The 21,205-nt window shown below is 43.6% G+C and overlaps 1 protein-coding gene across 5 annotated transcripts in view; it reads left to right on the top strand.

The window, feature by feature from the left end:
* Nucleotides 1-21,205, top strand: part of SIPA1L1 (signal induced proliferation associated 1 like 1) — a 469,532-nt gene that overhangs the window by 428,360 nt on the left and 19,967 nt on the right. For 4 of the 5 annotated variants that reach the window (XM_082275708.1, XM_082275712.1, XM_082275711.1 and 1 more), the window contains 2 exons: nucleotides 2,375-2,600; nucleotides 16,269-16,415. In XM_082275708.1, coding sequence (XP_082131834.1) covers nucleotides 2,375-2,600; nucleotides 16,269-16,415 — 373 coding nt within the window. The remainder of the gene's footprint in view (nucleotides 1-2,374; nucleotides 2,601-16,268; nucleotides 16,416-21,205) is intronic. The other variant, XM_082275709.1, reaches the window with a different exon arrangement.

Raw genomic sequence — 21,205 nt, forward strand, 5'->3', positions numbered from 1 at the left:
GATGCTTCCTTTGGCCACAAGGTTCTTAGTGCGGCAGTTCCCTAGGGTCCCTTGTTAGGGACCTCTGGCTGTTGGGATAAGTTTTTATATCCCCTGGTTTTTTGTCTTTTCCTGGGTTGTTGCTCCTGTTGAGCACTTGTTTTTTTCTGTTGCCCAGCTGGTTTCCTTCCTTTGGTAAGGTTCCTTTCTTTGATGCGGAGACTGCGTTGCCTTTTCGGCGCGGATGCGTTTCCCACCCCTCATGTTTGCACTGCTTTGGGACGTCCCCATATGTGACGAATATGAAGAGGCGGCGACTGTCGGAGGACGTAAGAGAAAACGGAATTTTTGTAAAATCTTACCTGTAAAATTCCTTTCTCTGAGTCCTCCGACAGTCGCCGCCCCCGCCCCTCTTTTGGGGTTTGGTTGTATACTCTACTGCTATTCCACTAAAACTGAGATATGGTTGCAGGAAGTAGGAGGGTATTGACTGAGGGGACCACCCCTTGAGGGTGGGATATGTTAAAAGCTTTAATGTTAACATATTCTGTTGCCTAGCTACTCCTTCGGAGCAAAGTCTAATACCCCATATGTGACGAATATGAAGAGGCGGCGACTGTCGGAGGACTCAGAGAAAGGAATTTTACAGGTAAGATTTTACAAAAATTCTGTTTTTCCATCCGTTTGGAGGATCGAATTAGATGGAAATGGACAGGAGGTGCGTTTTCATCCGATCTCCCCATAGAGGAGAGCAGGGCTTTGACAAGTACATCTCAGCACAGTGATCGGAGACGGACCTGTCATCTGCCTGCCCAGCGGATCGTTCCCCGGATGAGCAAAGCAGGGAACGCCCATGTGAAAGGACCCTAATACAGCTCTTAATCATTAAGGACTTATGCACATGCCTGTTCCTAGCAGTACATCGCCCAGATCATTAGTTGTAGGCGTTATCGTTTGGCTGCAGACAGAAATCCAGGGTCAAATCAATGAGAGGCTGACATTGTCTGCATTTGTTCGCATGTAATCACCTAAACCAGAACTAAACTACATCTGAGCACCACAAACTAAATACGCTGTTTAATTTGTTTTTAGTATTCAAAGCAAACTCGCCTCATCCATCCATGTGTCTGAGCTTTAATTTGTTGAGAAATAACTTTGAAAACCACACCTTAGCAGTTCTAGTTGTGGCCATCTTGAGTAAGGGCAGGTGATTCATGTAGCATTTACTTCCTGGAATTCCTCTGCCCTTGGCTTTGGCATGCAGGTAGGAGGGTGTGCTTAGCTGAGAAACCCTCCCTCCCCGCCTCCAGATGAAAGAAAACAAAAAATGCCTATGAAGACTCCTGGGATGCATGACAACATGTTGGCCGAGACCAGAAACCAGGAATCAACTAAAGAAATGTTAAAAAAAAAAAAAAAAAATAGGTGAAAACAAGAAATATACCTTCCTAGCTCTTTATTAATACTAGCAGCAGAAGGATTAAAAATCAGTAATGCTGACTGAGACAGCGTAATCCCGCTATAAGGAGCAATTACATGCAGCTAGGGACAGATGAATAGCCCTTTAATGCGGACTGTGTGCATCCCGGACCACTCATCTTTCCCACAGGTCAGCGTGCAGATACTGACAGTTGTGGCGCCTGTCAATGATTTGCACAGGCTGATTGGTTGGAGGTAGTTGGAAAACACGTGGTTGTACCCTTGCAGAAAAACACAGATCTCTGCGATGCATGCCACAGAACAACTGTGTGAATGAGCCCTATTACATCGTAAAATATATATATTTTTTTAATGCAATCAGTCGAAGTACTTAAGTTTGACTTGATTTCAACCACTTGAAATCCCTGTAAAGCAGAGCTCAGAGACAATAAGGGAGAAGCAGCACAAATAACCAATCAGGTGTGCAGTGCATGGACCATGTTAACAGAGGAGAGCAGAGTGACAGAAAGAGGAGCTTATCAGGCATTATCTGAGGGTACAGTTTCAACATATAATAAGGACCTAACGGTGTTAGGTCTTTGGTACTTTCCCTCTTCTTACAACCTTTAGGCTGGGTTCACACTGTGTGCATAACAGCTCTAAGCAGGGGGTCCTGTGCATCCCTGTTCCCCTTTTCAGGTCCGAATTGTAGGCTGATTTCAGACCTGAAATGGACCAGAAGATGCACAGGACCCTTCTGCAAACCGCTCCGCAGCCCTCCCGGAGCTGTGTGAACAGGCTCCATTGAGAGTGTGTCCATCTCCTGACATGCGAATTGGATGCGGAGAAATCTACATCCACTTGGCACCAGTTTGAACCCAGCCTTAAAATTGATCATATATTATCCAGTCTAGTTCCAAAGAAGTAAATGAGATACAGGTGCAATTTTTAAAGGCTTTGTTTTCTTCTCTTTCAGTCATCTTTTCCTTCAACTCCAACTAGCAAGCGGTCTTTGCACAGGACACTTTCTGATGAGAGTATCTACAGCAGTCAGCGAGAGATGGTATTTATCAATGCACGCACATCACTCCTGGACCAGGCACTGCCCAATGATGTTCTCTTCAGTAGCACCTACCCATCTCTGAATAAGTCTCTGCAAATGCGCAGACCATCTTATACTCTCGGTATGACATCAATACATGGTGAGAAATGTCAGTATATCATTAATTCGAATTCACTTAATCAAATGTATTTTTCTATCCCTTGAGATATATGCCCAGACAGCGCTGACATTCTGTTGTTTACAGGTAGGGAGCGCTAACACAATTTTCTACAATTATAGACCCTCCACTAATCTAAGACGTTGTTAAAATTACCAACCCCCCACCCCTTCTCCTTGCATATAAGCCATCTAGTCATTATCTAGCAAAATGCCTGTCAGCTGCTGTAACCCAGCTGTTCTGGCCAGAAATATGGGGAGTGTTCTAGAAATTTAGTATGCTATCTTTAATCGCAAAAATGATAAAATGGACAAGGGCAATCTACCACCAGCCTTTGCACAGAAATATAAATGAACAAATACCAATACTGGTGGTAGTTGCTGAAAAATTGTCGGGCCAGCAATAAAGTGGTTGTAAACCCTCTTCTATACCCAGTGAAGTGAACAGCCTTAGATGATACACAGAGATGAAACAAATCTCCCTACATAGGTTTTACATCTATAACTGCTGTCTTTCCCTTTCTACATTCTCAAAAAGTGCACATCCTTTTAGAAATGGTGTTTCCTCATTCAGCAAGGGGTGTGGACTCTGGGCATACACTGTGTGTGAGCTGGTTTGAGGAAAGGCACACCCCCCACCTATACACATAGCGGAGGAGCGAAAAACTTGGAGAGCTGTGCTGTGAATAGACCAGCTCTCTGCTTATTTATCGCTAAGCTTCCTCCCTGACACAAATTTCCAGCTGCTGTTATCTCGTGTGTCGGAGAACTTGTCAGAAGTGACTCTGCTGATAACAGAGGATTGGAGCAGCAGAAACCACTTTAATCTTACAAAAAATATGATTTTAATGTGGAGCATAAACAGAGTTTTTTTTGTTTTTTAAGATGTACTACAAAATATATTTGCATTTTTTTTTTTTTTTTTGTGCTTTCTAAATCGCTTTCACTGGTTTTTGTATAATTGCAAATCTTTGGCCTCACAGGTTTCAAAACCCTATAAAAAATACATGTAATAAAGTATAGGAGTCACTCCAGTTGTAGTAATTGAAGGAATTAAACATTTTAAAATAAAGCAGCTTGCAACCTTTCAAGGTGTTTCACACCTTATTTCCTTCCTTTCCACAAATCTGGTCCTGCCTTTTATCTGCCTATTTCATAAAATATGCTCAGCTAACCAGAAAATAATATATACGCAACTGTGTTTTCATACAGCTCTTCTCCACTTTTCTGTGCTTGCCCTCTCTAATTACACAGCTCAGCACTGTTCAACATTAATAACCGATTCTTAATTATTATGCAGGCGCTTTTATGTTTGTGCACTGTTCCTTCTAGTAAATAATGAAACTGCTGTGGCATCATTTGAGTAAAATGCTTTTGTTGCATGTATTTTCCTGTCATGTGCAGTATTCAGACAACATATGGGCAAACGCCATATTTTCATTTCATTCTCGGTTGTTATGTTTTGTTTTCCTGCAGAAACCTAAGTAATTTTCATGTTACTTAAGCGTTCAGATAATTCATATTTACATTTGTAAAACAAACACAACATTTATGCTGTCCATGAACTAGAAAATAAACCTTAATTACACCTAGACTAACTTAGTGTTTTTGGAATGTGACATTTTCTGTGCTTAAGATTTACCCGACCTTCGTGACCAGGCCATTTTGTGCGATACGGCCAGGGCCGCTGATAGGGCAGTACAACCAGCCCTGTTGTACCGGGCCCGGGCTCCATCAGCTCTACAAGGGGCCCGGGCAGCATCACAGTAAATTTCTGCATGTTATAAAAAAATCGTTTTTTCTAAACTTTTTCCTAATTTGTACTTTCTTGGGGGTGTAATTACATTTTCCTGGGCCCTATAATGTCAACAAAATGGCCCAGGAGGTGAGTGCAGTGGCGGGACTTTTTTTTCATTTTCGGGGGCGCATGTATACATGGGATGTAGTTCCACATTGATTTGCTGCCATAAAGTCCTGGCTGCTGCTGTCCACTGCCTTCCCCGGCGGAGGGATACAATAATTCTCTGCTCAGCCCCGCCTCCCCTTACTCAAGTGCCGAGTGTGATCATGTAAGGAGGCAGACGACTCTGCAGCTGACAGAGAGCAGCAGGAGGACAGCGTGGCTGCATTGGATACAGTGAGTGAAGAACAGAAGATAGAGTCCTCACTGTGTCCTATGATCACCAGTATGAAAAATCACACAGGCTGCAGGTACCCTGTCACAGTGTCACATGGATGCTGGGGATGCTGACTTTAAGCTATGGCTGTACTGAGTGTTAATGCATAACAAAGTCAGCAGCCCCATCATCCATGTGACACTGTGACAGGGCACCTGCAGCCTGTGTGATTTTTCATGCTGCTGATCATAGGACACAGTGAGATGCTACTTTAAACTTGTGTTTGGGGGACAGTAAATATGTGCAGTCAAACCACTCCCCTTTAACCTCTTCCCGCCCATTGATGCATCGGTGTTCTGTCAGAATAGCGCTACCTATCAGATTCTGCTAGCAGAAGTGACGTACGGACTAGAACAACTTACTGCGCATGCACCATGTGTTCCAACATGGCCGCTATGCGTTCCAATAGGTTTCCTAATGTGACAGAACAGGAAGCAGCAGTGGACATCTTCTTACATTCACGCAAGTCTTGAATTTTACATTTATTTTATCAGTAAACTCACCTTATAGACTGAAATAGACTATTTCACCGCAGCCGAATGGAACAGTCTATTTCACTATATAATCAGTTTGTCGCTGAGCAGTGGGGGGTGTACCAAGATGGCCGTCACCACCTTCTGCTGCAGGTTTCTCGCTATATTTACTAGAATACAATAATAATAGAAATGCAATACTGTGATTTATTCTAGAAGGTCAGTTTACTGCTAAAATAAAAGTAAAATTGAAGACTTGCATGGGTGTAAGAAGATGTCCGCTGTTGCTTCATGTTCTGTCACATTAAGAAAGCTATTGGAACGCATAGCGGCCATGTTGGAACGCATGCCGCATGCGCAGTAAGTTGTTCTAGTCTGTATGTCAATTCCGGTAGCAGAATCTAATAGTTAGCGCTATTCTGACAGAACACCGGCATGTCCCTGGATTGGAAGGGTGATATCTTGGTCATCCCTGCAGCATGATAGCCCCAGCAACTTTGCACAAAGTAACATAAATAAAATAAAATCTAAAACCTTTTTAAAGCCCCCACCAGCTCATGTGTAATTGCAAAACATGCACATTGGTCCCGCACATATATACGTAAACGGTGACAAACCTGCATTTTGTTTTGAGGTGGGGCCAGGGATGGGGTTGAAGGGGGCCCCATCAGGTAGGCTGTACGGGGCCCCATCATTTCTAACAGCAGCCCTGGATACGGCACTGCAATATTTTAACTGACAACTGCGTGGTCGTGCGACACTGTACCCAAACAACATGTATGTCCTTTTTTTCCTACAAATAGAGCTTTCTTTTGGTGATTATTTGATTACCACTGCCATTTTTATTTTTTACGCTATAAACAACAACAAAAAAGACTTACTATTTTGAAAAAAAATATATATTTTTTTTACTTTCTGCTATAAAACATATCCAATAAAAAATGAAAAAAATTATCAATAGAGTTGAGCGGACACCTGGATGTCCGTGTTCGACGGATTCGGCCGAACTTTAAAAAAAAGTCCGGGTCCGTGTCCCGGACTTTTGCCGAACTTTTCCCGGACACTGAACCCCATTGAAGTCAATGGGGACCCGAACTTTCGGGCACTAAAATGGCTCTAAAACACCAAAGGAAAGGGCTAGAGTGCTGCAAATGGCAGCAAAACGTAATTAAGAGCATGGCAAGTGCTCTGCAAACAAATGTGGATAGGGAAATAACTTAAAACAACAAAAAAAAACAGAAAAATAAAACAATGTTCTTCATCTCTGAAGGACGAGGCCCATATGGAGTAGGAGGGAGGTTGAGGTGGTGGTGGATGTGGCGGTGTCATAGGCGTGCGCACAGGGTGTGCCGGGTGTGCCTGGGCACACCCTAATCACCTAGGGCACATAGCATTATCACTCTGTTTGCCAGTGAGGAGATGGGAAAGATCTCCCTCGGACCTGCTCTGCTCTATTTCTCTTTGCCAGCAGGGAGAGTAATGTATTGGGCCATGTACATGTAGGCAAACACATGCATGTGTATTTAAACTTTGGGGTGCACACCCTAATGCAATAGGCTGCGCACACCTATGGGCGGTGTAGGTGGAAGCGGCGGTGGAGGAGGAGGACGAGGTAGCCAACACTGCTTCTTTTCACAAACTTTAAATGAGGGTACACCCCAAAAGAGTGAGAGCAAAAATGGAACAATGGGTGGGTAAGGTCGGTATCCATTGCTATTCTGCACAAGGTACGGAAAAGTCCCGTGGGATCCATGCCTGGTTCATTTTAATGAACGTGAGCTTGTCCACATTGTCTCTGGACAGGCGGCTGCGCTTGTCTGTTATAACGCCCCCAGCCGTGCTAAATACCCGTTCAGATAATACACTGGCTGCAGGGCACGCCAGCACCTCCAAGGCGTAAAGGGCAAGCTCAGGCCATGTGCCCAATTTGGAGACCCAGAAGTTGAAGGGGGCAGACCCGTCATTCACTACATGTAGGCGTGTGCACACATACTGCTCCACCATGTTGGTAAAATGCTGCCTCCTGCTAAGACGTTCCATCTGAGCTGCTGGTGCTGCTGTTTGTTGTGGCGTGCTGACAAAGCTTTTCCACATTTCGGCCATGCTAACCCTGCCTTCTGAGGTGCTGGCGGTGCCCTGGTTGCGTTGGCGACCTCCTCCTCCTCCTCTGCCTTGTGCTTCCACTGTGGCCCCGCTGTCAGATGGGAATGCCAGCAGCATCGCGTCTACCAGCGTGCGCTTGTACTCGCGCATCTTGCGATCGCGCTCCAGTGAGTGAATTAAGGACGGTACGTTGTCCTTGTAACGAGGATCCAGCAGCGTGGCCACCCAGTAATCAGCACAAGTTAGAATGTGGGCAACTCGGCGGTCGTTGTGGAGACACTGCAGCATGTAATCGCTCATGTGTGCCAGGCTGCCCAGAGGCAACGAAAGGCTGTCCTCTGTGGGAGGTGTATCGTCCGTGTCCTCTGTATCCCCCCCAGCCACGCACCAGTGATGGCCATGAGCTGGCCTGGGTGCCACCCTGCTGTGAACATGGTTCCATCTCCTCCTCCAGCTCCTCCTCCTCCTCATCCTCCAGAACTGTGCCCCTGCTGGACAATTGTATCCCTGGCGTTTGTGTGTGCAGGAACCCACCCTCGGAGCCCCTTGCAAATGACTGCCCTGAAAGCCTTGGAAATGTTACCTCTTCCTCCTCCTCCTCCTCCTCATCCTGTGCCACATCCTCTTCCATCATCGCCCGAATTGTTTTTTCAAGGAGGCATAGAAGTGGGATAGTTAAGCTGAGAACGGCGTCATCGCCACTGGCCATGTTGGTGGAGTACTCAAAACAGCGCAACAAGGCACACAGGTCTCGCATGGAGGCCCAGTTATTGGTGGTGAAGTGGTGCTGTTCCGCAGAGCGACTCACACATGAAACTCCACTATGGCCTGCTGCTGCTCGCACAGTCTTTGCAGCATGTGCAAGGTGGACTTCCACCTTGTGGGCACGTCACATATGAGGCGGTGAGCGGGAAGGCCGAAGTTATGCTGCAGCGCTGACAGGCGAGCGGCAGCAGGGTGAGAACGCCGAAAGTGCGCACAGACGGCCCGCACTTTCTGCAGCAGCTCTGACATATCGGGGTAGTTTTTAAGGAACCTCTGCACCACCAAATTCAGCACATGCGCCAGGCAAGGGATGTGTGTCAAACCGGCTATGCCCAGAGCTGCTATGAGATTTCGCCCGTTATCGCACACCACCAGGCCGGGCTTGAGGCTCGCTGGCAGCAACCACTCATTTGTCTGCTGTTCCATGCTCCTCCACAACTCCTGCGCGGTGTGTGGTTTGTCCCCCAAACAGGCAAGTTGTAAAACTGCCTGCTGTCGTTTACCCCTGGCCGTGCTGAAGTTGGTGGTGAAGGTGTTACGCTGTCCGGATGAGGAGGCGGTAGAGGATGAGGAAGCGGAGTAGGAGGAGCTAGGAACAGGAGGCAAACTGAAGCGCCCTGCAATCCTCGGTGGTGGAAGGACATGCGCCAAATTGCTATCCGCCTCAGGCCCATCCCCCACTGCATTTACCCAGTGTGCCGTTAGGGAGATATAACGCCCCTGACCGTGCTTACTGGTCCACGTATCGGTAGTTAGGTGGACCTTGGCACAGATGGCGTTGCGCAGTGCACACCTGATTTTTTCCCCCACTTGGTTGTGCAGGGAAGGGATGGCTTGCCTGGAAAAGTAGTGGCGGCTGGGCACGATGTACTGTGGTACAGCCACCGACAACATAAGGTTTTTAAAACTGTGCGTCTCCACCAGACGGAATGACAGCATTTCAAAGGCCAATAATTTTAAAATGCTGGCATTCAGGGCCAGGGATCGCGGGTGGGTAGGGGGGTACTTCCTCTTCCTCTCAAGTGTTTGGGAGATGGAAAGCTGAACGCTTCCACGGGACATTGTGGAGATGGTTGTTGGTGACCCAGGTGGTGGTGTTGCTGACAGATCGTCTGTTTGCGGGGTGGCAGGTGCCGGTATCACTACAGATGTGGCTGGAGCGGCCGAGACTGCAGCAGAAGAGGAAGCAGGATGAGCCAGAGACGTTTCTTGGTTTTGAAGGTGTGTACTCCACTGCAGCTCGTGCTTTGCACTTAGATGCCTGATCATGCAGGTTGTGCTCAGGTTGAGAAGGTTTATGCCTCGCTTCAGGCTCTGATTGCACAGGGTGCAAACCACTCGTGTCCTGTCATCAGCACATTTTCTAAAGAACTTCCACGCTAGAGAACTCCTTTGAGCTGACTTTGGTGCGCTCGTTCCCTTGCTGCGTTGGGCAGTAGCAGGCGTAGTGTCTAGGGCACGGCCGCTCCGCTTCTGCACCCTGCTCCCTCTTCTGCTGTGCTGGTGGCTCTGTGCGACCACCGCCTCTTCCTCCAAACTACTCAGGTCACCTGCATGACGTTCATTCCATGTGGGGTCGAGGACCTCATCGTCCTCCACATCATCTTCCACCCAGTCTTCACCCCTGCCCTCCTTGTCGGTCTCCACAATGCTGAACGCCGCAGCAGTTGGCACCTGCGTTTCGTCATCATCGGAGACGTGCTGCGATGGTCCTTGCATGTACTCATCTTGAGAAATAAGTGGTTGGGCATCGCTGCACTCAATCTCTTCCACTTCTGGGGCAGGGCTAGGTGGATGGCCCTGGGAAACCCTGCTGACAGAGTCATCAAAAAGAAGAAGAGACTGCTGTATGGCTTGGGGCTCAGACTGCTTGCCTGATTTGCAAGGGGGTGAGGTGAAAGACGGTTGGACATCGGCTGCAGGTGCCAACTCTGACCTTTCTGCAGTAGACTGGGTGGGAGACAATGTGAAGGAACTGGAGGCACTGTCAGCAGCAAACCAATCTACTATCACCTCTCTGTGTTCTGGCCTCATCACTTCTAGAGGCATATGATGCCCTACCAAATACTGATGCAGGTTCTGTCGCCTACTCACACTTGAGGAAGGTGTTTGACTTGTGCGTGTAGCTGGCACAGATCGACCACGTCCTCTCCTTGCAACAGGAGCTCTACCAGCAGCACCACGACCCAGGCCACGGCCCTTATTTGACGGTCTCCTCATATTTCTGTAATTTAAGATCTTGCCCTAGAAAGGTGTTTATTGAATAGCGGAACAAAACAACAACAGTATCGCACGGGTGTATCTCACAGTCAAATATGCAAACTATCCCGCAATTTAATGTTTTTTACACCAAAAGGGTGTATATTGAATAGCGGAATAGGATAAAAAACTGTGTATCTCACATGTACAAACAATGACTAGGCCTGATTACATTTTTTTCTACCCTAAAGGGAGGATGAGGAAGAGGAGTAGGAGGAGTTGGGAACAGGAGGCAAACTGAAGCGCCCTGCAATCCTTGGCGGGGGAAGGAGATGCGCCAAACAAATTTAAAAGGTGTATCTCACACGTACCGATACAGACTATGCCGTAATTTAATTTTTTACACTCCAAAAGGGTGTCTATTGAATAGCGGAATAGGAAAAATTTTATAATACGGTGTATCTCACACGTACAAACACAGACTAGGCCCCGCCGATTACAATTTTTTGTACCCTAAAGGCAGGATGAGGAAGAGTAGAGGAGGAGCAGGCAGGAGGCAGACTGAAGCACCCTCAAAACCTCGGCAGTATGAGATGCGCCCCAAAAATTGGAAAGGTGTATCTCACACGTACCGACACAGACTATCCCGCAATTTAATTGATCCCCAAAGGTTTTTATTGAATAGCGGAATAGGAAATATGATCAAAAAAAGTGTATGTATCTCACACGTACAGAAGCACACTAGGCCCCAATTACTACTGTTTGTACCCCTAAAGGCAGGATGAGGAGTAGGAGGAGTATGGAACAGGCAGCACCCTCAAATCTTCAGAAGTATGAGATGAACCCCAAAAACTTGGAAAGGTGGATCTCACACGTACCGACACAGACTATCCCGCAATTTAATTGATCCCCAAAGGTTTTTATTGAATAGCGGAATAGGAAATATGATCCAAAAAAGTGTATGTATCTCACACGTACACAACCACACTAGGCCCCAATTACTATTGTTTGTACCCCTAAAAGGATGGATGAGGAGTAGGAGTATGGAACAGGCAGCACCCTCAAATCTTCAGAAGTATGAGATTGTGTTCACTGTACCCCACAAAGATTGTGTTCACTGCACCCCAAAAAGATTGTGTTCACTGCACCCCACAAAGATTGTGTTCACTGCACCCCAAAAGGATTTTGTTCACTGCACCCCAAAAAGATTGTGTTCACTGCACCCCACAAAGATTGTGTTCACTGCACCCCACAAAGATTGTGTTCACTGCACCCCACAAGGATTTTGTTCACTGCACCCCAAAAGGATTGTGTTCACTGCACCCCACAAAGATTGTGTTCACTGCACCCCACAAGGATTTTGTTCACTGCACCCCACAAGGATTTTGTTCACTGCACCCCACAAAGATTGTGTTCACTGCACCCCAAAAGGATTTTGTTCACTGCACCCCAAAAAGATTGTGTTCATTGCACCCCACAAAGATTGTGTTCACTGCACCCCAAAAGGATTGTGTTCACTGCACCCCAAAAAGATTGTGTTCACTGCACCCCACAAAGATTTTGTTCACTGCACCCCACAAAGATTGTGTTCACTGCACCCCAAAAGGATTTCGTTCACTGCACCCCAAAAAGATTGTGTTCACTGTACCCCACAAAGATTGTGTTCACTGTACCCCACAAAGATTGTGTTCACTGCACCCCAAAAAGATTGTGTTCACTTCACCCCAAAAAGATTGTGTTCACTGCAGCCCACACACAGCAAAATGGATGTGGATCACTAACACCTGCCTATCTCCTATCCCACACCACACAGCAATATCGATTGTAGTTTGTAGAACACACTTTCCCTAAAAATCAGCAAACTCTATCCCTAACAGGATTGATAAGAGATCGTAGATCGGAATGAGTGCAGACCCCACCCCACACAGCAATATCGATTGTAGTTTGTAGAACACACTTTCCCTAACAATCAGCAAACTCTATCCCTAACAGGATTGATAAGAGATCGTAGATCGGGACTGAGTGCAGACCCCACCCCACACAGCAATATCGATTGTAGTTTGTAGAACACACTTTCCCTAACAATCAGCAAACTCTATCCCTAACAGGATTGATAAGAGATCGTAGATCGGGACTGAGTGCAGACCCCACCCCACACAGCAATATCGATTGTAGTTTGTAGAACACACTTTCCCTAAAAATCAGCAGACTCTGTCCCTAACAGGATTGATAAGAGATCGTAGATCGGGACTAAGTGCAGACCCCACCCCACACAGCAATATCGATTGTAGTTTGTAGAACACACTGACCCTAAAAATCGGCAGCAGCCTCGCCCTAAAATGCCTACAACTCGCCCTGCCTAACACACTCCGACCTGTCCCTCAATTCTATCCGGACACAAATGGTTTTTTCCTGCCTGTCTGTCCCTAATCAGCAGCCAGCACGTTGATGTGTGCTCTCTCCCTGATCTAAGCAGCAGAATGACGGCGCTGCCTCGAACTTATAAAGACTTGGTCATATGCTTCAGACGGCCAATCACAGCTACTGATACATTTGCAGGCATGGCTGGGATGCCTGCAAATGTACGAATATACAGTAAAGTGTCCGTGTTCGGGTAAAAAAATCCAATTATTCGGTACGAACACAAATAATACAGTCCGTGTTCGCTCAACCCTAATTATCAATTTAAGCCAATATGTGTTCTACATATTTTTGGTAAAAAAAAAAATCCCAATAAGTGTATATTGATTGGTTTGTGCCAACGTTATAGCGTCTACAAACTATGGGATTTTTTTATTTTATTTACTAGTAATGGCGGCGATCAGCAACTTATAGTGGGACTGCAATATTGCTGCAGACAGTCAGGACACTAACTGACACTTTTTGGGGACCAGTGGTACTTTTACAGTGATCAGTGCTTAAAATATGGACTGTCACTGTACAAATGACACTGGCTGGGAAGGGGTTAAACATCAGGGCAATCAGAGGGTTAACTGTATGCTTAGCCAGTGTTTGTGTACTGTGTGTAAGGTGCTTTTACCAGGGGAAGGCATTGATCCACGTCCCTGCATTGCAGGAATAGGGAATCAATGCCTTCCTTACTGACAGAACGGCAATCCCCAGAGCCCCAGATCTGGTAGTGTCTGATCACGTACTAGGTACATGATCAGGCGCAGAGCGGCTGCCCTGCCGCAGTATATGTATAATACGGTAAGCAGCCTTTAGAACCACTTTCACCTCCTCTCATATATCAATAATGTTTGCAGCAATGTGATTATAAGTATCTGTTTTACAATTTGGATGTGTTTGCAAGCAGAGTCTGATTGTTTCAATTATCAGCTACTGAAAATGTTGGTTCGTTTGAATCAAATTATTGACATAATCATTGAAGTTGGACAAAAAATAGAAAAGGAGGGTTCCCCTAAGGGGTTGGGACTTTAACGGCACTCATATTAGTAGAAAGATGTATAAATGTACAATTTTTGAAAAAAATAACAAAAGTTTTTATTTATAACAATAGAAGAGATATAAAAACAACAATGAAAATGCATATACATAAAAGCATAGGCAAGCAGATGTTATAATGCAGCACAGCTATGGGGGCGTGCAGTTAAATATTCACATTCAAATACCCAACGCTATTCGGCCCCCTTGAACTTTTTAACCTTTTGCCACATTTCGGGCTTCAAACATAAAGATATAAAACTGTAATTTTTTGTGAAGAATGAACAACAAGTGGGACACAATCATGAAGTGGAACGAAATTTATTGGATATTTCAAACTTTTTTAGCAAATAAAAAAACTGAAAAATTGGGCGGGCAAAATTATTCAGCCCCCTTAAGTTATTTAACTTTGTAGCGCCACCTTTTGCTGCGATTACAGCTGTAAGTCGCTTGGGGTATGTCTCTATCAGTTTTGCATATCGAGAGACTGAAATTTTTGCCCATTCCTCCTTGCAAAACAGTTTGAGCTCAGTGAGGTTGGATGGGAGAGCGTTTGTGAACAGCAGTTTTCAGTTCTTTCCATGGATTCTCGATTGGATTCAGGTCTGGACTTTGACTTGGCCATTCTAACACCTGGATATGTTTATTTGTGAACCATTCCATTGTAGATTTTGCTTTATGTTTTGGATCATTGTCTTGTTGGAAGACAAATCTCCGTCCCAGTCTGAGGTCTTTTGCAGACTCCATCAGGTTTTCTTCCAGAATGGTCCTGTATTTGGCTCCATCTATCTTCCCATCATTTTTAACCATCTTCCCTGTTCCCGCTGAAGAAAAGCAGGCCTAAACCATGATGCTGCCACCACCATGTTTGACAGTGGGGATGGTGTGTTCAGGGTGATGAGCTGTGTTGCTTTTACGCCAAACATAATGTTTTGCATTGTTGCCAAAAAGTTTGATTTTGGTTTCATCTGACCAGAGCACCTTCTTCCACATGTTTGGTGTGTCTCCCAGGTGGCTTGTGGCAAACTTTAAACGAGACTTTTTATGGATATCTTTAAGAAATGGCTTTCTTCTTGCCACTCTTCCATAAAGGCCAGATTTGTGCAGTATACGACTGATTGTTATCCTATGGACAGAGTCTCCCACCTCAGCTGTAGATCTGTGCAGTTCATCCAGAGTAATCATGGGCCTCTTGGCTGCATCTCTGATCAGTCTTCTCCTTGTATGAGCTGAAAGTTTAGAGGGACGGCCAGGTCTTCGTAGATTTGCAGTGGTCTGATACTCCTTCCATTTCAATATTATCGCTTGCACAGTGCTCCTTGGGATGTTTAAAGCTTGGGAAATCTTTTTGTATCCAAATCCGGCTTTAAACCTCTCCACAACAGTATCTCGGACCTGCCTGGTGTGTGCCTTGTTCTTCATGATGCTCTCTGCGCTTTAAACGGACCTCTGAGACTATCACAGTGCAGGTGCATTTATACGGAGACTTGATTACACACAGGTGGTTTCTATTTATCATCATTAGTCATTTAGGTCAACATTGGATCATTCAGAGATCCGCCCTGAACTTCTGGAGAGAGTTTGCTGCACTGAAAGTAAAGGGGCTGAATAATTTTGCACGCCCAATTTTTCAGTTTTTTATTTGTTAACAAAGTTTGAAATATCCAAAAAATTTCGTTCCACTTCATGAACATTGTGTCCCACTTGTTGTTGCTTCTTTAAAAAAAAAAATTACAGTTTTATATCTTTGTTTGAAGCCTGAAATGTGGCAAAAGGTCAAAGTTCAAGGGGGCCGAATACTTTCGCAATTACTGTATGTAACATTTGAAGACCATACTCATTTAATTATAGGTGTTCATTTTCCAGCCCAGTATTGAGGTGTATTTAATATATTGGGGAATTTTAGCTTAGTTTTCACCCTTTTTTTAATGTGGTTATTCTTTTTAATGTGATTTGTAATGCATTTGAAGTATTTTAGATTTGTTGTGTAGTGCCAATAAAGTCCATATATTTTTTGGTGACAGAGAAGGTATTTACACTCTCTGCTCCAAGTTTTTTATCTACTTTTAAGTCTCTCATTAAAAAGTATTTGAAACCAGACAAAGCAACTAGTATTCTCAAAAGAGGGCCAGCAATAGCAGCCCCATACATTTTTCATGACATGACAGAATCACTTTAATAATTTTGGTTTTGTTTTGTGTAATTGATAAGTCCAGTTTAAGGAGCCAGGGGGAGGACTACATTGAAGGTTGGAAACTCTAGTTACTGAGTATCTGAGATCACCTGTACAGTCCCAGATAGTTTCCTCAGGGACATTACAAAGCACCTAAAACCCAAAGCAGGTTTTTGAGGACTGTCATTGCTCCTGAAAATTTACTCGGTGCGAGCAGATGTTTTTGAACTAAATGCCAGCCTAATCAGTTATCGTTTTAAATATGGATTTTTCTAAAAATATTTAATAACTTCCTGTTTGTTAATTTTATTTTTCAGGTGAATTTTCTGCCTCTGATACCTCCCTCACAGACATTCATGATCAAAGAAGGCAGCCTATGCCTGACCCTGGACTAATGCCTCTGCCAGATGCTGCCTCTGACCTGGAGTGGTCCAACTTGGTGGATGCTGCCAAAGCCTTTGAAGGTAAGAATTTTACACTAAGCAGACAGCAGAAACCTTACTATACTTTCCAAGCCATCTGCGCAGATGGTGGGATGTAGGTGATAGATATGCTTTGGGTGGAAGGGCATTTGTTATATTTTACATATATGGTCACAGTGGATAAACCTAGCAGCCCTCTGCTTTGGAGGAATATATATGATGCCTTAGAGGATTAATCATGGGGTCATTGTGACTGCAGGTTGCCACAATCTTACTGTCCTAATAGTTAAGTATATCGCTTGTCGGATAATATTGCTCCTCTTCAGCTAGAGAAGGCTCCCCTTGAGGTCTGTTCATAAGTTTGGATGTATACTCTCTTATCAAAGTTCATCATTACAGTTGTAAACTGTTGCACCACTGAGTCCCGCAAGTGTTTTGCATGCACCGCATACTGTACCACCATCTTCAGGCTATACCTTTTAAGCAATGTGCCATTACTTTTTGCTACTAAAATAAGGAGGTCCTGAGGAAGCTGATAGATGTGAAACATGTCGACCTCTTGGATATAACAGCAAAGTTTGTGTTGTATGGTTTATAACTATGGCCAATATCGCATATAAAGGATTGTCTTTGGATGTTTTTATATCATTTTTTAATCTCTTGTAATGAAAAATTATATTTTTATACATTTTGTATGGTTGTCCCTCTCTGGTACCATTAAAGTCCAACTAAGGTGGTTCTTATTGTGGATAATGATGAAAATGGATGTGGTACCCCTGCAATAGCCAATCACCTTTATCTTTTCATGCATCTGTCTCAAATACCAACCTTAAAACAGCCGTCTTTGCCAAGGACTTGAACACTGCTCACCTCTTCTCCTACTCTCATTCCTCTACATGAGTCGGATCCTGATATTCCTGCCGTAGATAAGACAGACACAGAAGAGAATAATGAGGGCATTGAGGCAGTATTGGAGAAAGCTGTGGAAGATTTGGCTTCCCCAGATAGCCACTATATTGAAGAGAGGAGCTTCACACAACATGCTTGCTCACGTGTAGGAGGTCATTGTTCAATTTGATTCTTCTCTGTCTTGCCATGGCCCTTTAAGTACAAAGAATCGTGCACATTTTTCAAAATATTCCCTGTTTATGAACATATAAAATATTGGATCACTCCAGACAGAATTTTTACTACCCCCCCTCAAATGTTTGACGATCTTTATCCAGTGCAAAAATTGTCCTATTCTGGACTTAAAACCCCTGAACAGTTACCGTCAAATTTCAAAATTCCACATGGAATCCAAAAAGTCAGTCATTGCACCCTGTGACAATGAGAATACATGAACTCCTCAAGATGCTTATATAGGTGTACCCATTTATCCACCATTCTTCTTTCTGAATGAATACTTTGTTCCCAAAAGGGTCCTGGCACCTCTACTTGCCATCTCAGTAAAAGGCTATCTATCTAGATAATCTTCACCTGAAGGACTCCTCTCCCTTTCAGCTGTCAGCAAATGTCTACAGGGCAATTCAGATGCAATTCAGATGCTCCAAGCTTTTGGTTGTGTGATTTAATTAAGATAAATCTGCTTTCCAGCCTTTACTTTGCCTGGAATACTTGGGTCTGATCCTGGACAAACCCCAAGCACAGATTTTCCTACCAGAATTATTTTGCTTAGAGCCCACACTCAAGAATTGAGGTTAAGACCTAAGAGTTTCTGTTTCATGATGGCCTCCTTCGAGGCGGTACCATTTTCCCAATTTTATTCAATATCTCTCCAACACAACATTATTTTGACCTGGAACAAGAGTGTGCCTTCTATCAGCCTACCCATGCTCCTGTCCAACCAAGCAAGAAACATCCTGGAGCTTAGAGCAGTTCAAATGGTTCATAACATTGGACCCCTCTTCTGTAAGGACACCCAACTTGGGTGCAGACAGACAATGCCATGGCTGTGGCCTACATAGCTCATCAAAGGAGCACCAAGAGTCAAAAAGCCTTGAAGGAAGCAAGCCACATATTTTTATGGACAGAAACTCACTGTCTGGCAATCTGTTCAGTCCACATCCCAGGAGTGGAAAACTAAAAAGCAGATTACCTCACCTGGTTTCCAAGTCCACCATCGTTCAATCGATAGGAAAGGTAATTTCTAAAGCTTACATTCTTAAGGACAGATCTCCTCCTGCTCTTTTATGCGACCATTCCACCAGACCAGTAAGAGTTTCCTGTGCATTTTGGCACTAGGACCCAGTAGCCCAACTGTGTAATGCTGCCACCTGGTCCTCTGATTATACTCGAATTTCGAATCTTCTGAAGATGCAGCTTTTAGCCACAAGGTTCTTGCAACGGCACGCTGCAGTTGGGTCTTCTGACCCTTGTTTTTTGGCCTGTTGCCATGGTTCTATTTGCTTAGTTGCTGCCCACCCTTCTCCTTTATTGCTTGGGACATGCAAGGGTCCTGTGCTTTGCTTGCATCCTGTACAATTAAGATTAGAAGAGTTTCATCCCTTAACTGTAAATTCCATATCTTGGAGTGCATTACAGAACATAGGCCACACTCCCTTTTATTCGTTGGTTACTCTGCATTACTTGCTACAAACCTGAGGTCTCAAGAAGTGGGGTAGGGTGATAGGGCTGGTGCCCAGGGGAAAGCTTCTTAAAAGCTTTGCCAATGTCCAATCACCTGAAGGTACAGACTTTACAGTGCTGGAAAAGTATTTGCCCCCTTTGTTTTTTTATTTTTTTTTTGCATTATCACACTTAAATGATTCAGATCATCAAACAAATTTTAAGATCACACAAAGGTAACCCGGGTAAATACATAATGCAGTTTTCAAATGATTTCATTTATAAAGGGAAAAAAGCTGTCCAAACCTGCCAGGCCCTATGTGAAAAAGTAATTGCCCAGGCCCTGATTACTGCCAGACATGTTGTTGAATCAAGAAATCACTTAAATAGAAGCTGTCTGAAAAAGTGAAGCACGCTAAAAGATCTCAAAAAGTAACACATCATGCCACGATCTAAAGAAATTTAAGAATAGATGAGAAACAAAGTAATTGACATGTATCAGTTTGGAAAGTCGCAAAGCTATTTCTAGGGCTTTGTGTCTCCAGTGACCCCCGTTGAGAGCCATTATCAATAACTGGAGAAAACTTAGAACAGTGGTGAACCTTCCCTGGAGTGGCCGGCCTACCAAAATTACTCCCAAGAGCATGACGACTAATCCAGGAGGTCATTATAGAACCCAAAACAACATCTAGAGAACTGCAGGCCTCATTTGCCTCAGTTAGGGTCAATGTAAAACTGGACAAAAATGGCGCTCATGGGAGAGTTCCAAGGCGCAAGCCACTTCTAACCAAAAATAACATAAAGGTTTATCTCACATTTTGACAAAAAAAACATCTTGATTATCCCCAAGACTTTTGGGCAAATATTTTGTGGACTGATGAGACAAAATTTGAACTTTTTGGAAGGTGTGTGTCCTGTTACATCTAGCCAAAACTAACACATAGAACTAACACATAAAACTAACACGGCATTTTATTTAAAGTACACCATGCCAACAGTCACGGTGGTGGTAGTGTAATGGTCTGGGGCTGCTTTGCAGCTTCAGGACCTTGACAACTTTGACATAATTGATAGAGCTATGAATGCTGCGTTCTACCAGAAAATCCTGAAGCAGAATGCCAGGCCATCAGTTTGTGATCCTCAAGCTTAAGGGCACTTGGGTTATGCAGCAGGGGATTTAGGGAGCAATCATTTTTTCACATAGGACCAGGCAGGTTTGGACCAGTATTCATTTTGTTGATGAAAATATTCTCATCATAGTTTTCGTCAGCTGCATGCTTTCAGTGAGGAAAACTAAATGAAAGTAAAATTCAATTTAGGTGAAAAAATTACTAAAACTAAAATGGCGTTTTAGTCAAAAGACTAAAACTAAATATAAATTTGACGTAAAAAAAAAAGGAATATTCTCGTTTTTTTTATGAAACTTGGTTTTATTTAGAAAGGTGTTACTTGATACTTATTTTCATTATTAACAGAGAACTGTTAACGTTTTAATATGTTTAATATGTTTTGTTTAATACTGGAGATTTTAGTTGACTAAAGACTACTAAAATGGAATTTTAGTCAAGACTTTGAATAAAACTACTGATTTGGACAGCCTTTTTCCTATAATAAATGAAATCATTTAGAAACTATATTTTTTATTTACTCGGATTATCTTTGTGTAATATTAAAAATTTTTTGATATTCTGAATCATTTAAGTATGATAAATATGCAAAAAATAAAAAAAAATCAGGAAGGGGGCAAAAAATGTTTCACAGCACTGTATAACCCAGGGTCTATGAATATATTGCCCGTGTCCTGTACTGTATTCCAAGATATGGAATTTACAGGTAAGTCAAAGTTCCTCTTTTTTTGCACTACAATAACATTTTGGAAACATAAGCTATGCTATATCAATGCATTTCTGGTTTATAAATAGCTTATAAATAATGTTCTCAGTACTGCTAATAGTCTTCCTTCCAAATTTTAGGCTGATGTCCAGGCAGATTTTAAAAAAAAATAGTTTTAATGCAGTAATCTGTTAATTTGAAAAAAGGTTACTGTCTATTTAGGAAGATTCAAAAAAATGTACTGTTGTATTCAAAATTATTCAACCCCCACTGAAATTGATTGTTTTGGCCAGTTTGACATTGATTTTGATCATTCAGTCATCCTGCTTACAATTAAATCAAAGAGGCACGTGTAGGTCAGACAAATATAACATAACATTTATAATGAAATAACCACAAATGTCTTTTCTGTGCTCACATCATTATCAGTT

The sequence above is a fragment of the Pelophylax lessonae genome (genome assembly GCF_965119305.1).
Source record: "Pelophylax lessonae genome assembly, chromosome: 13".
Lineage (NCBI taxonomy): Eukaryota > Metazoa > Chordata > Amphibia > Anura > Ranidae > Pelophylax > Pelophylax lessonae.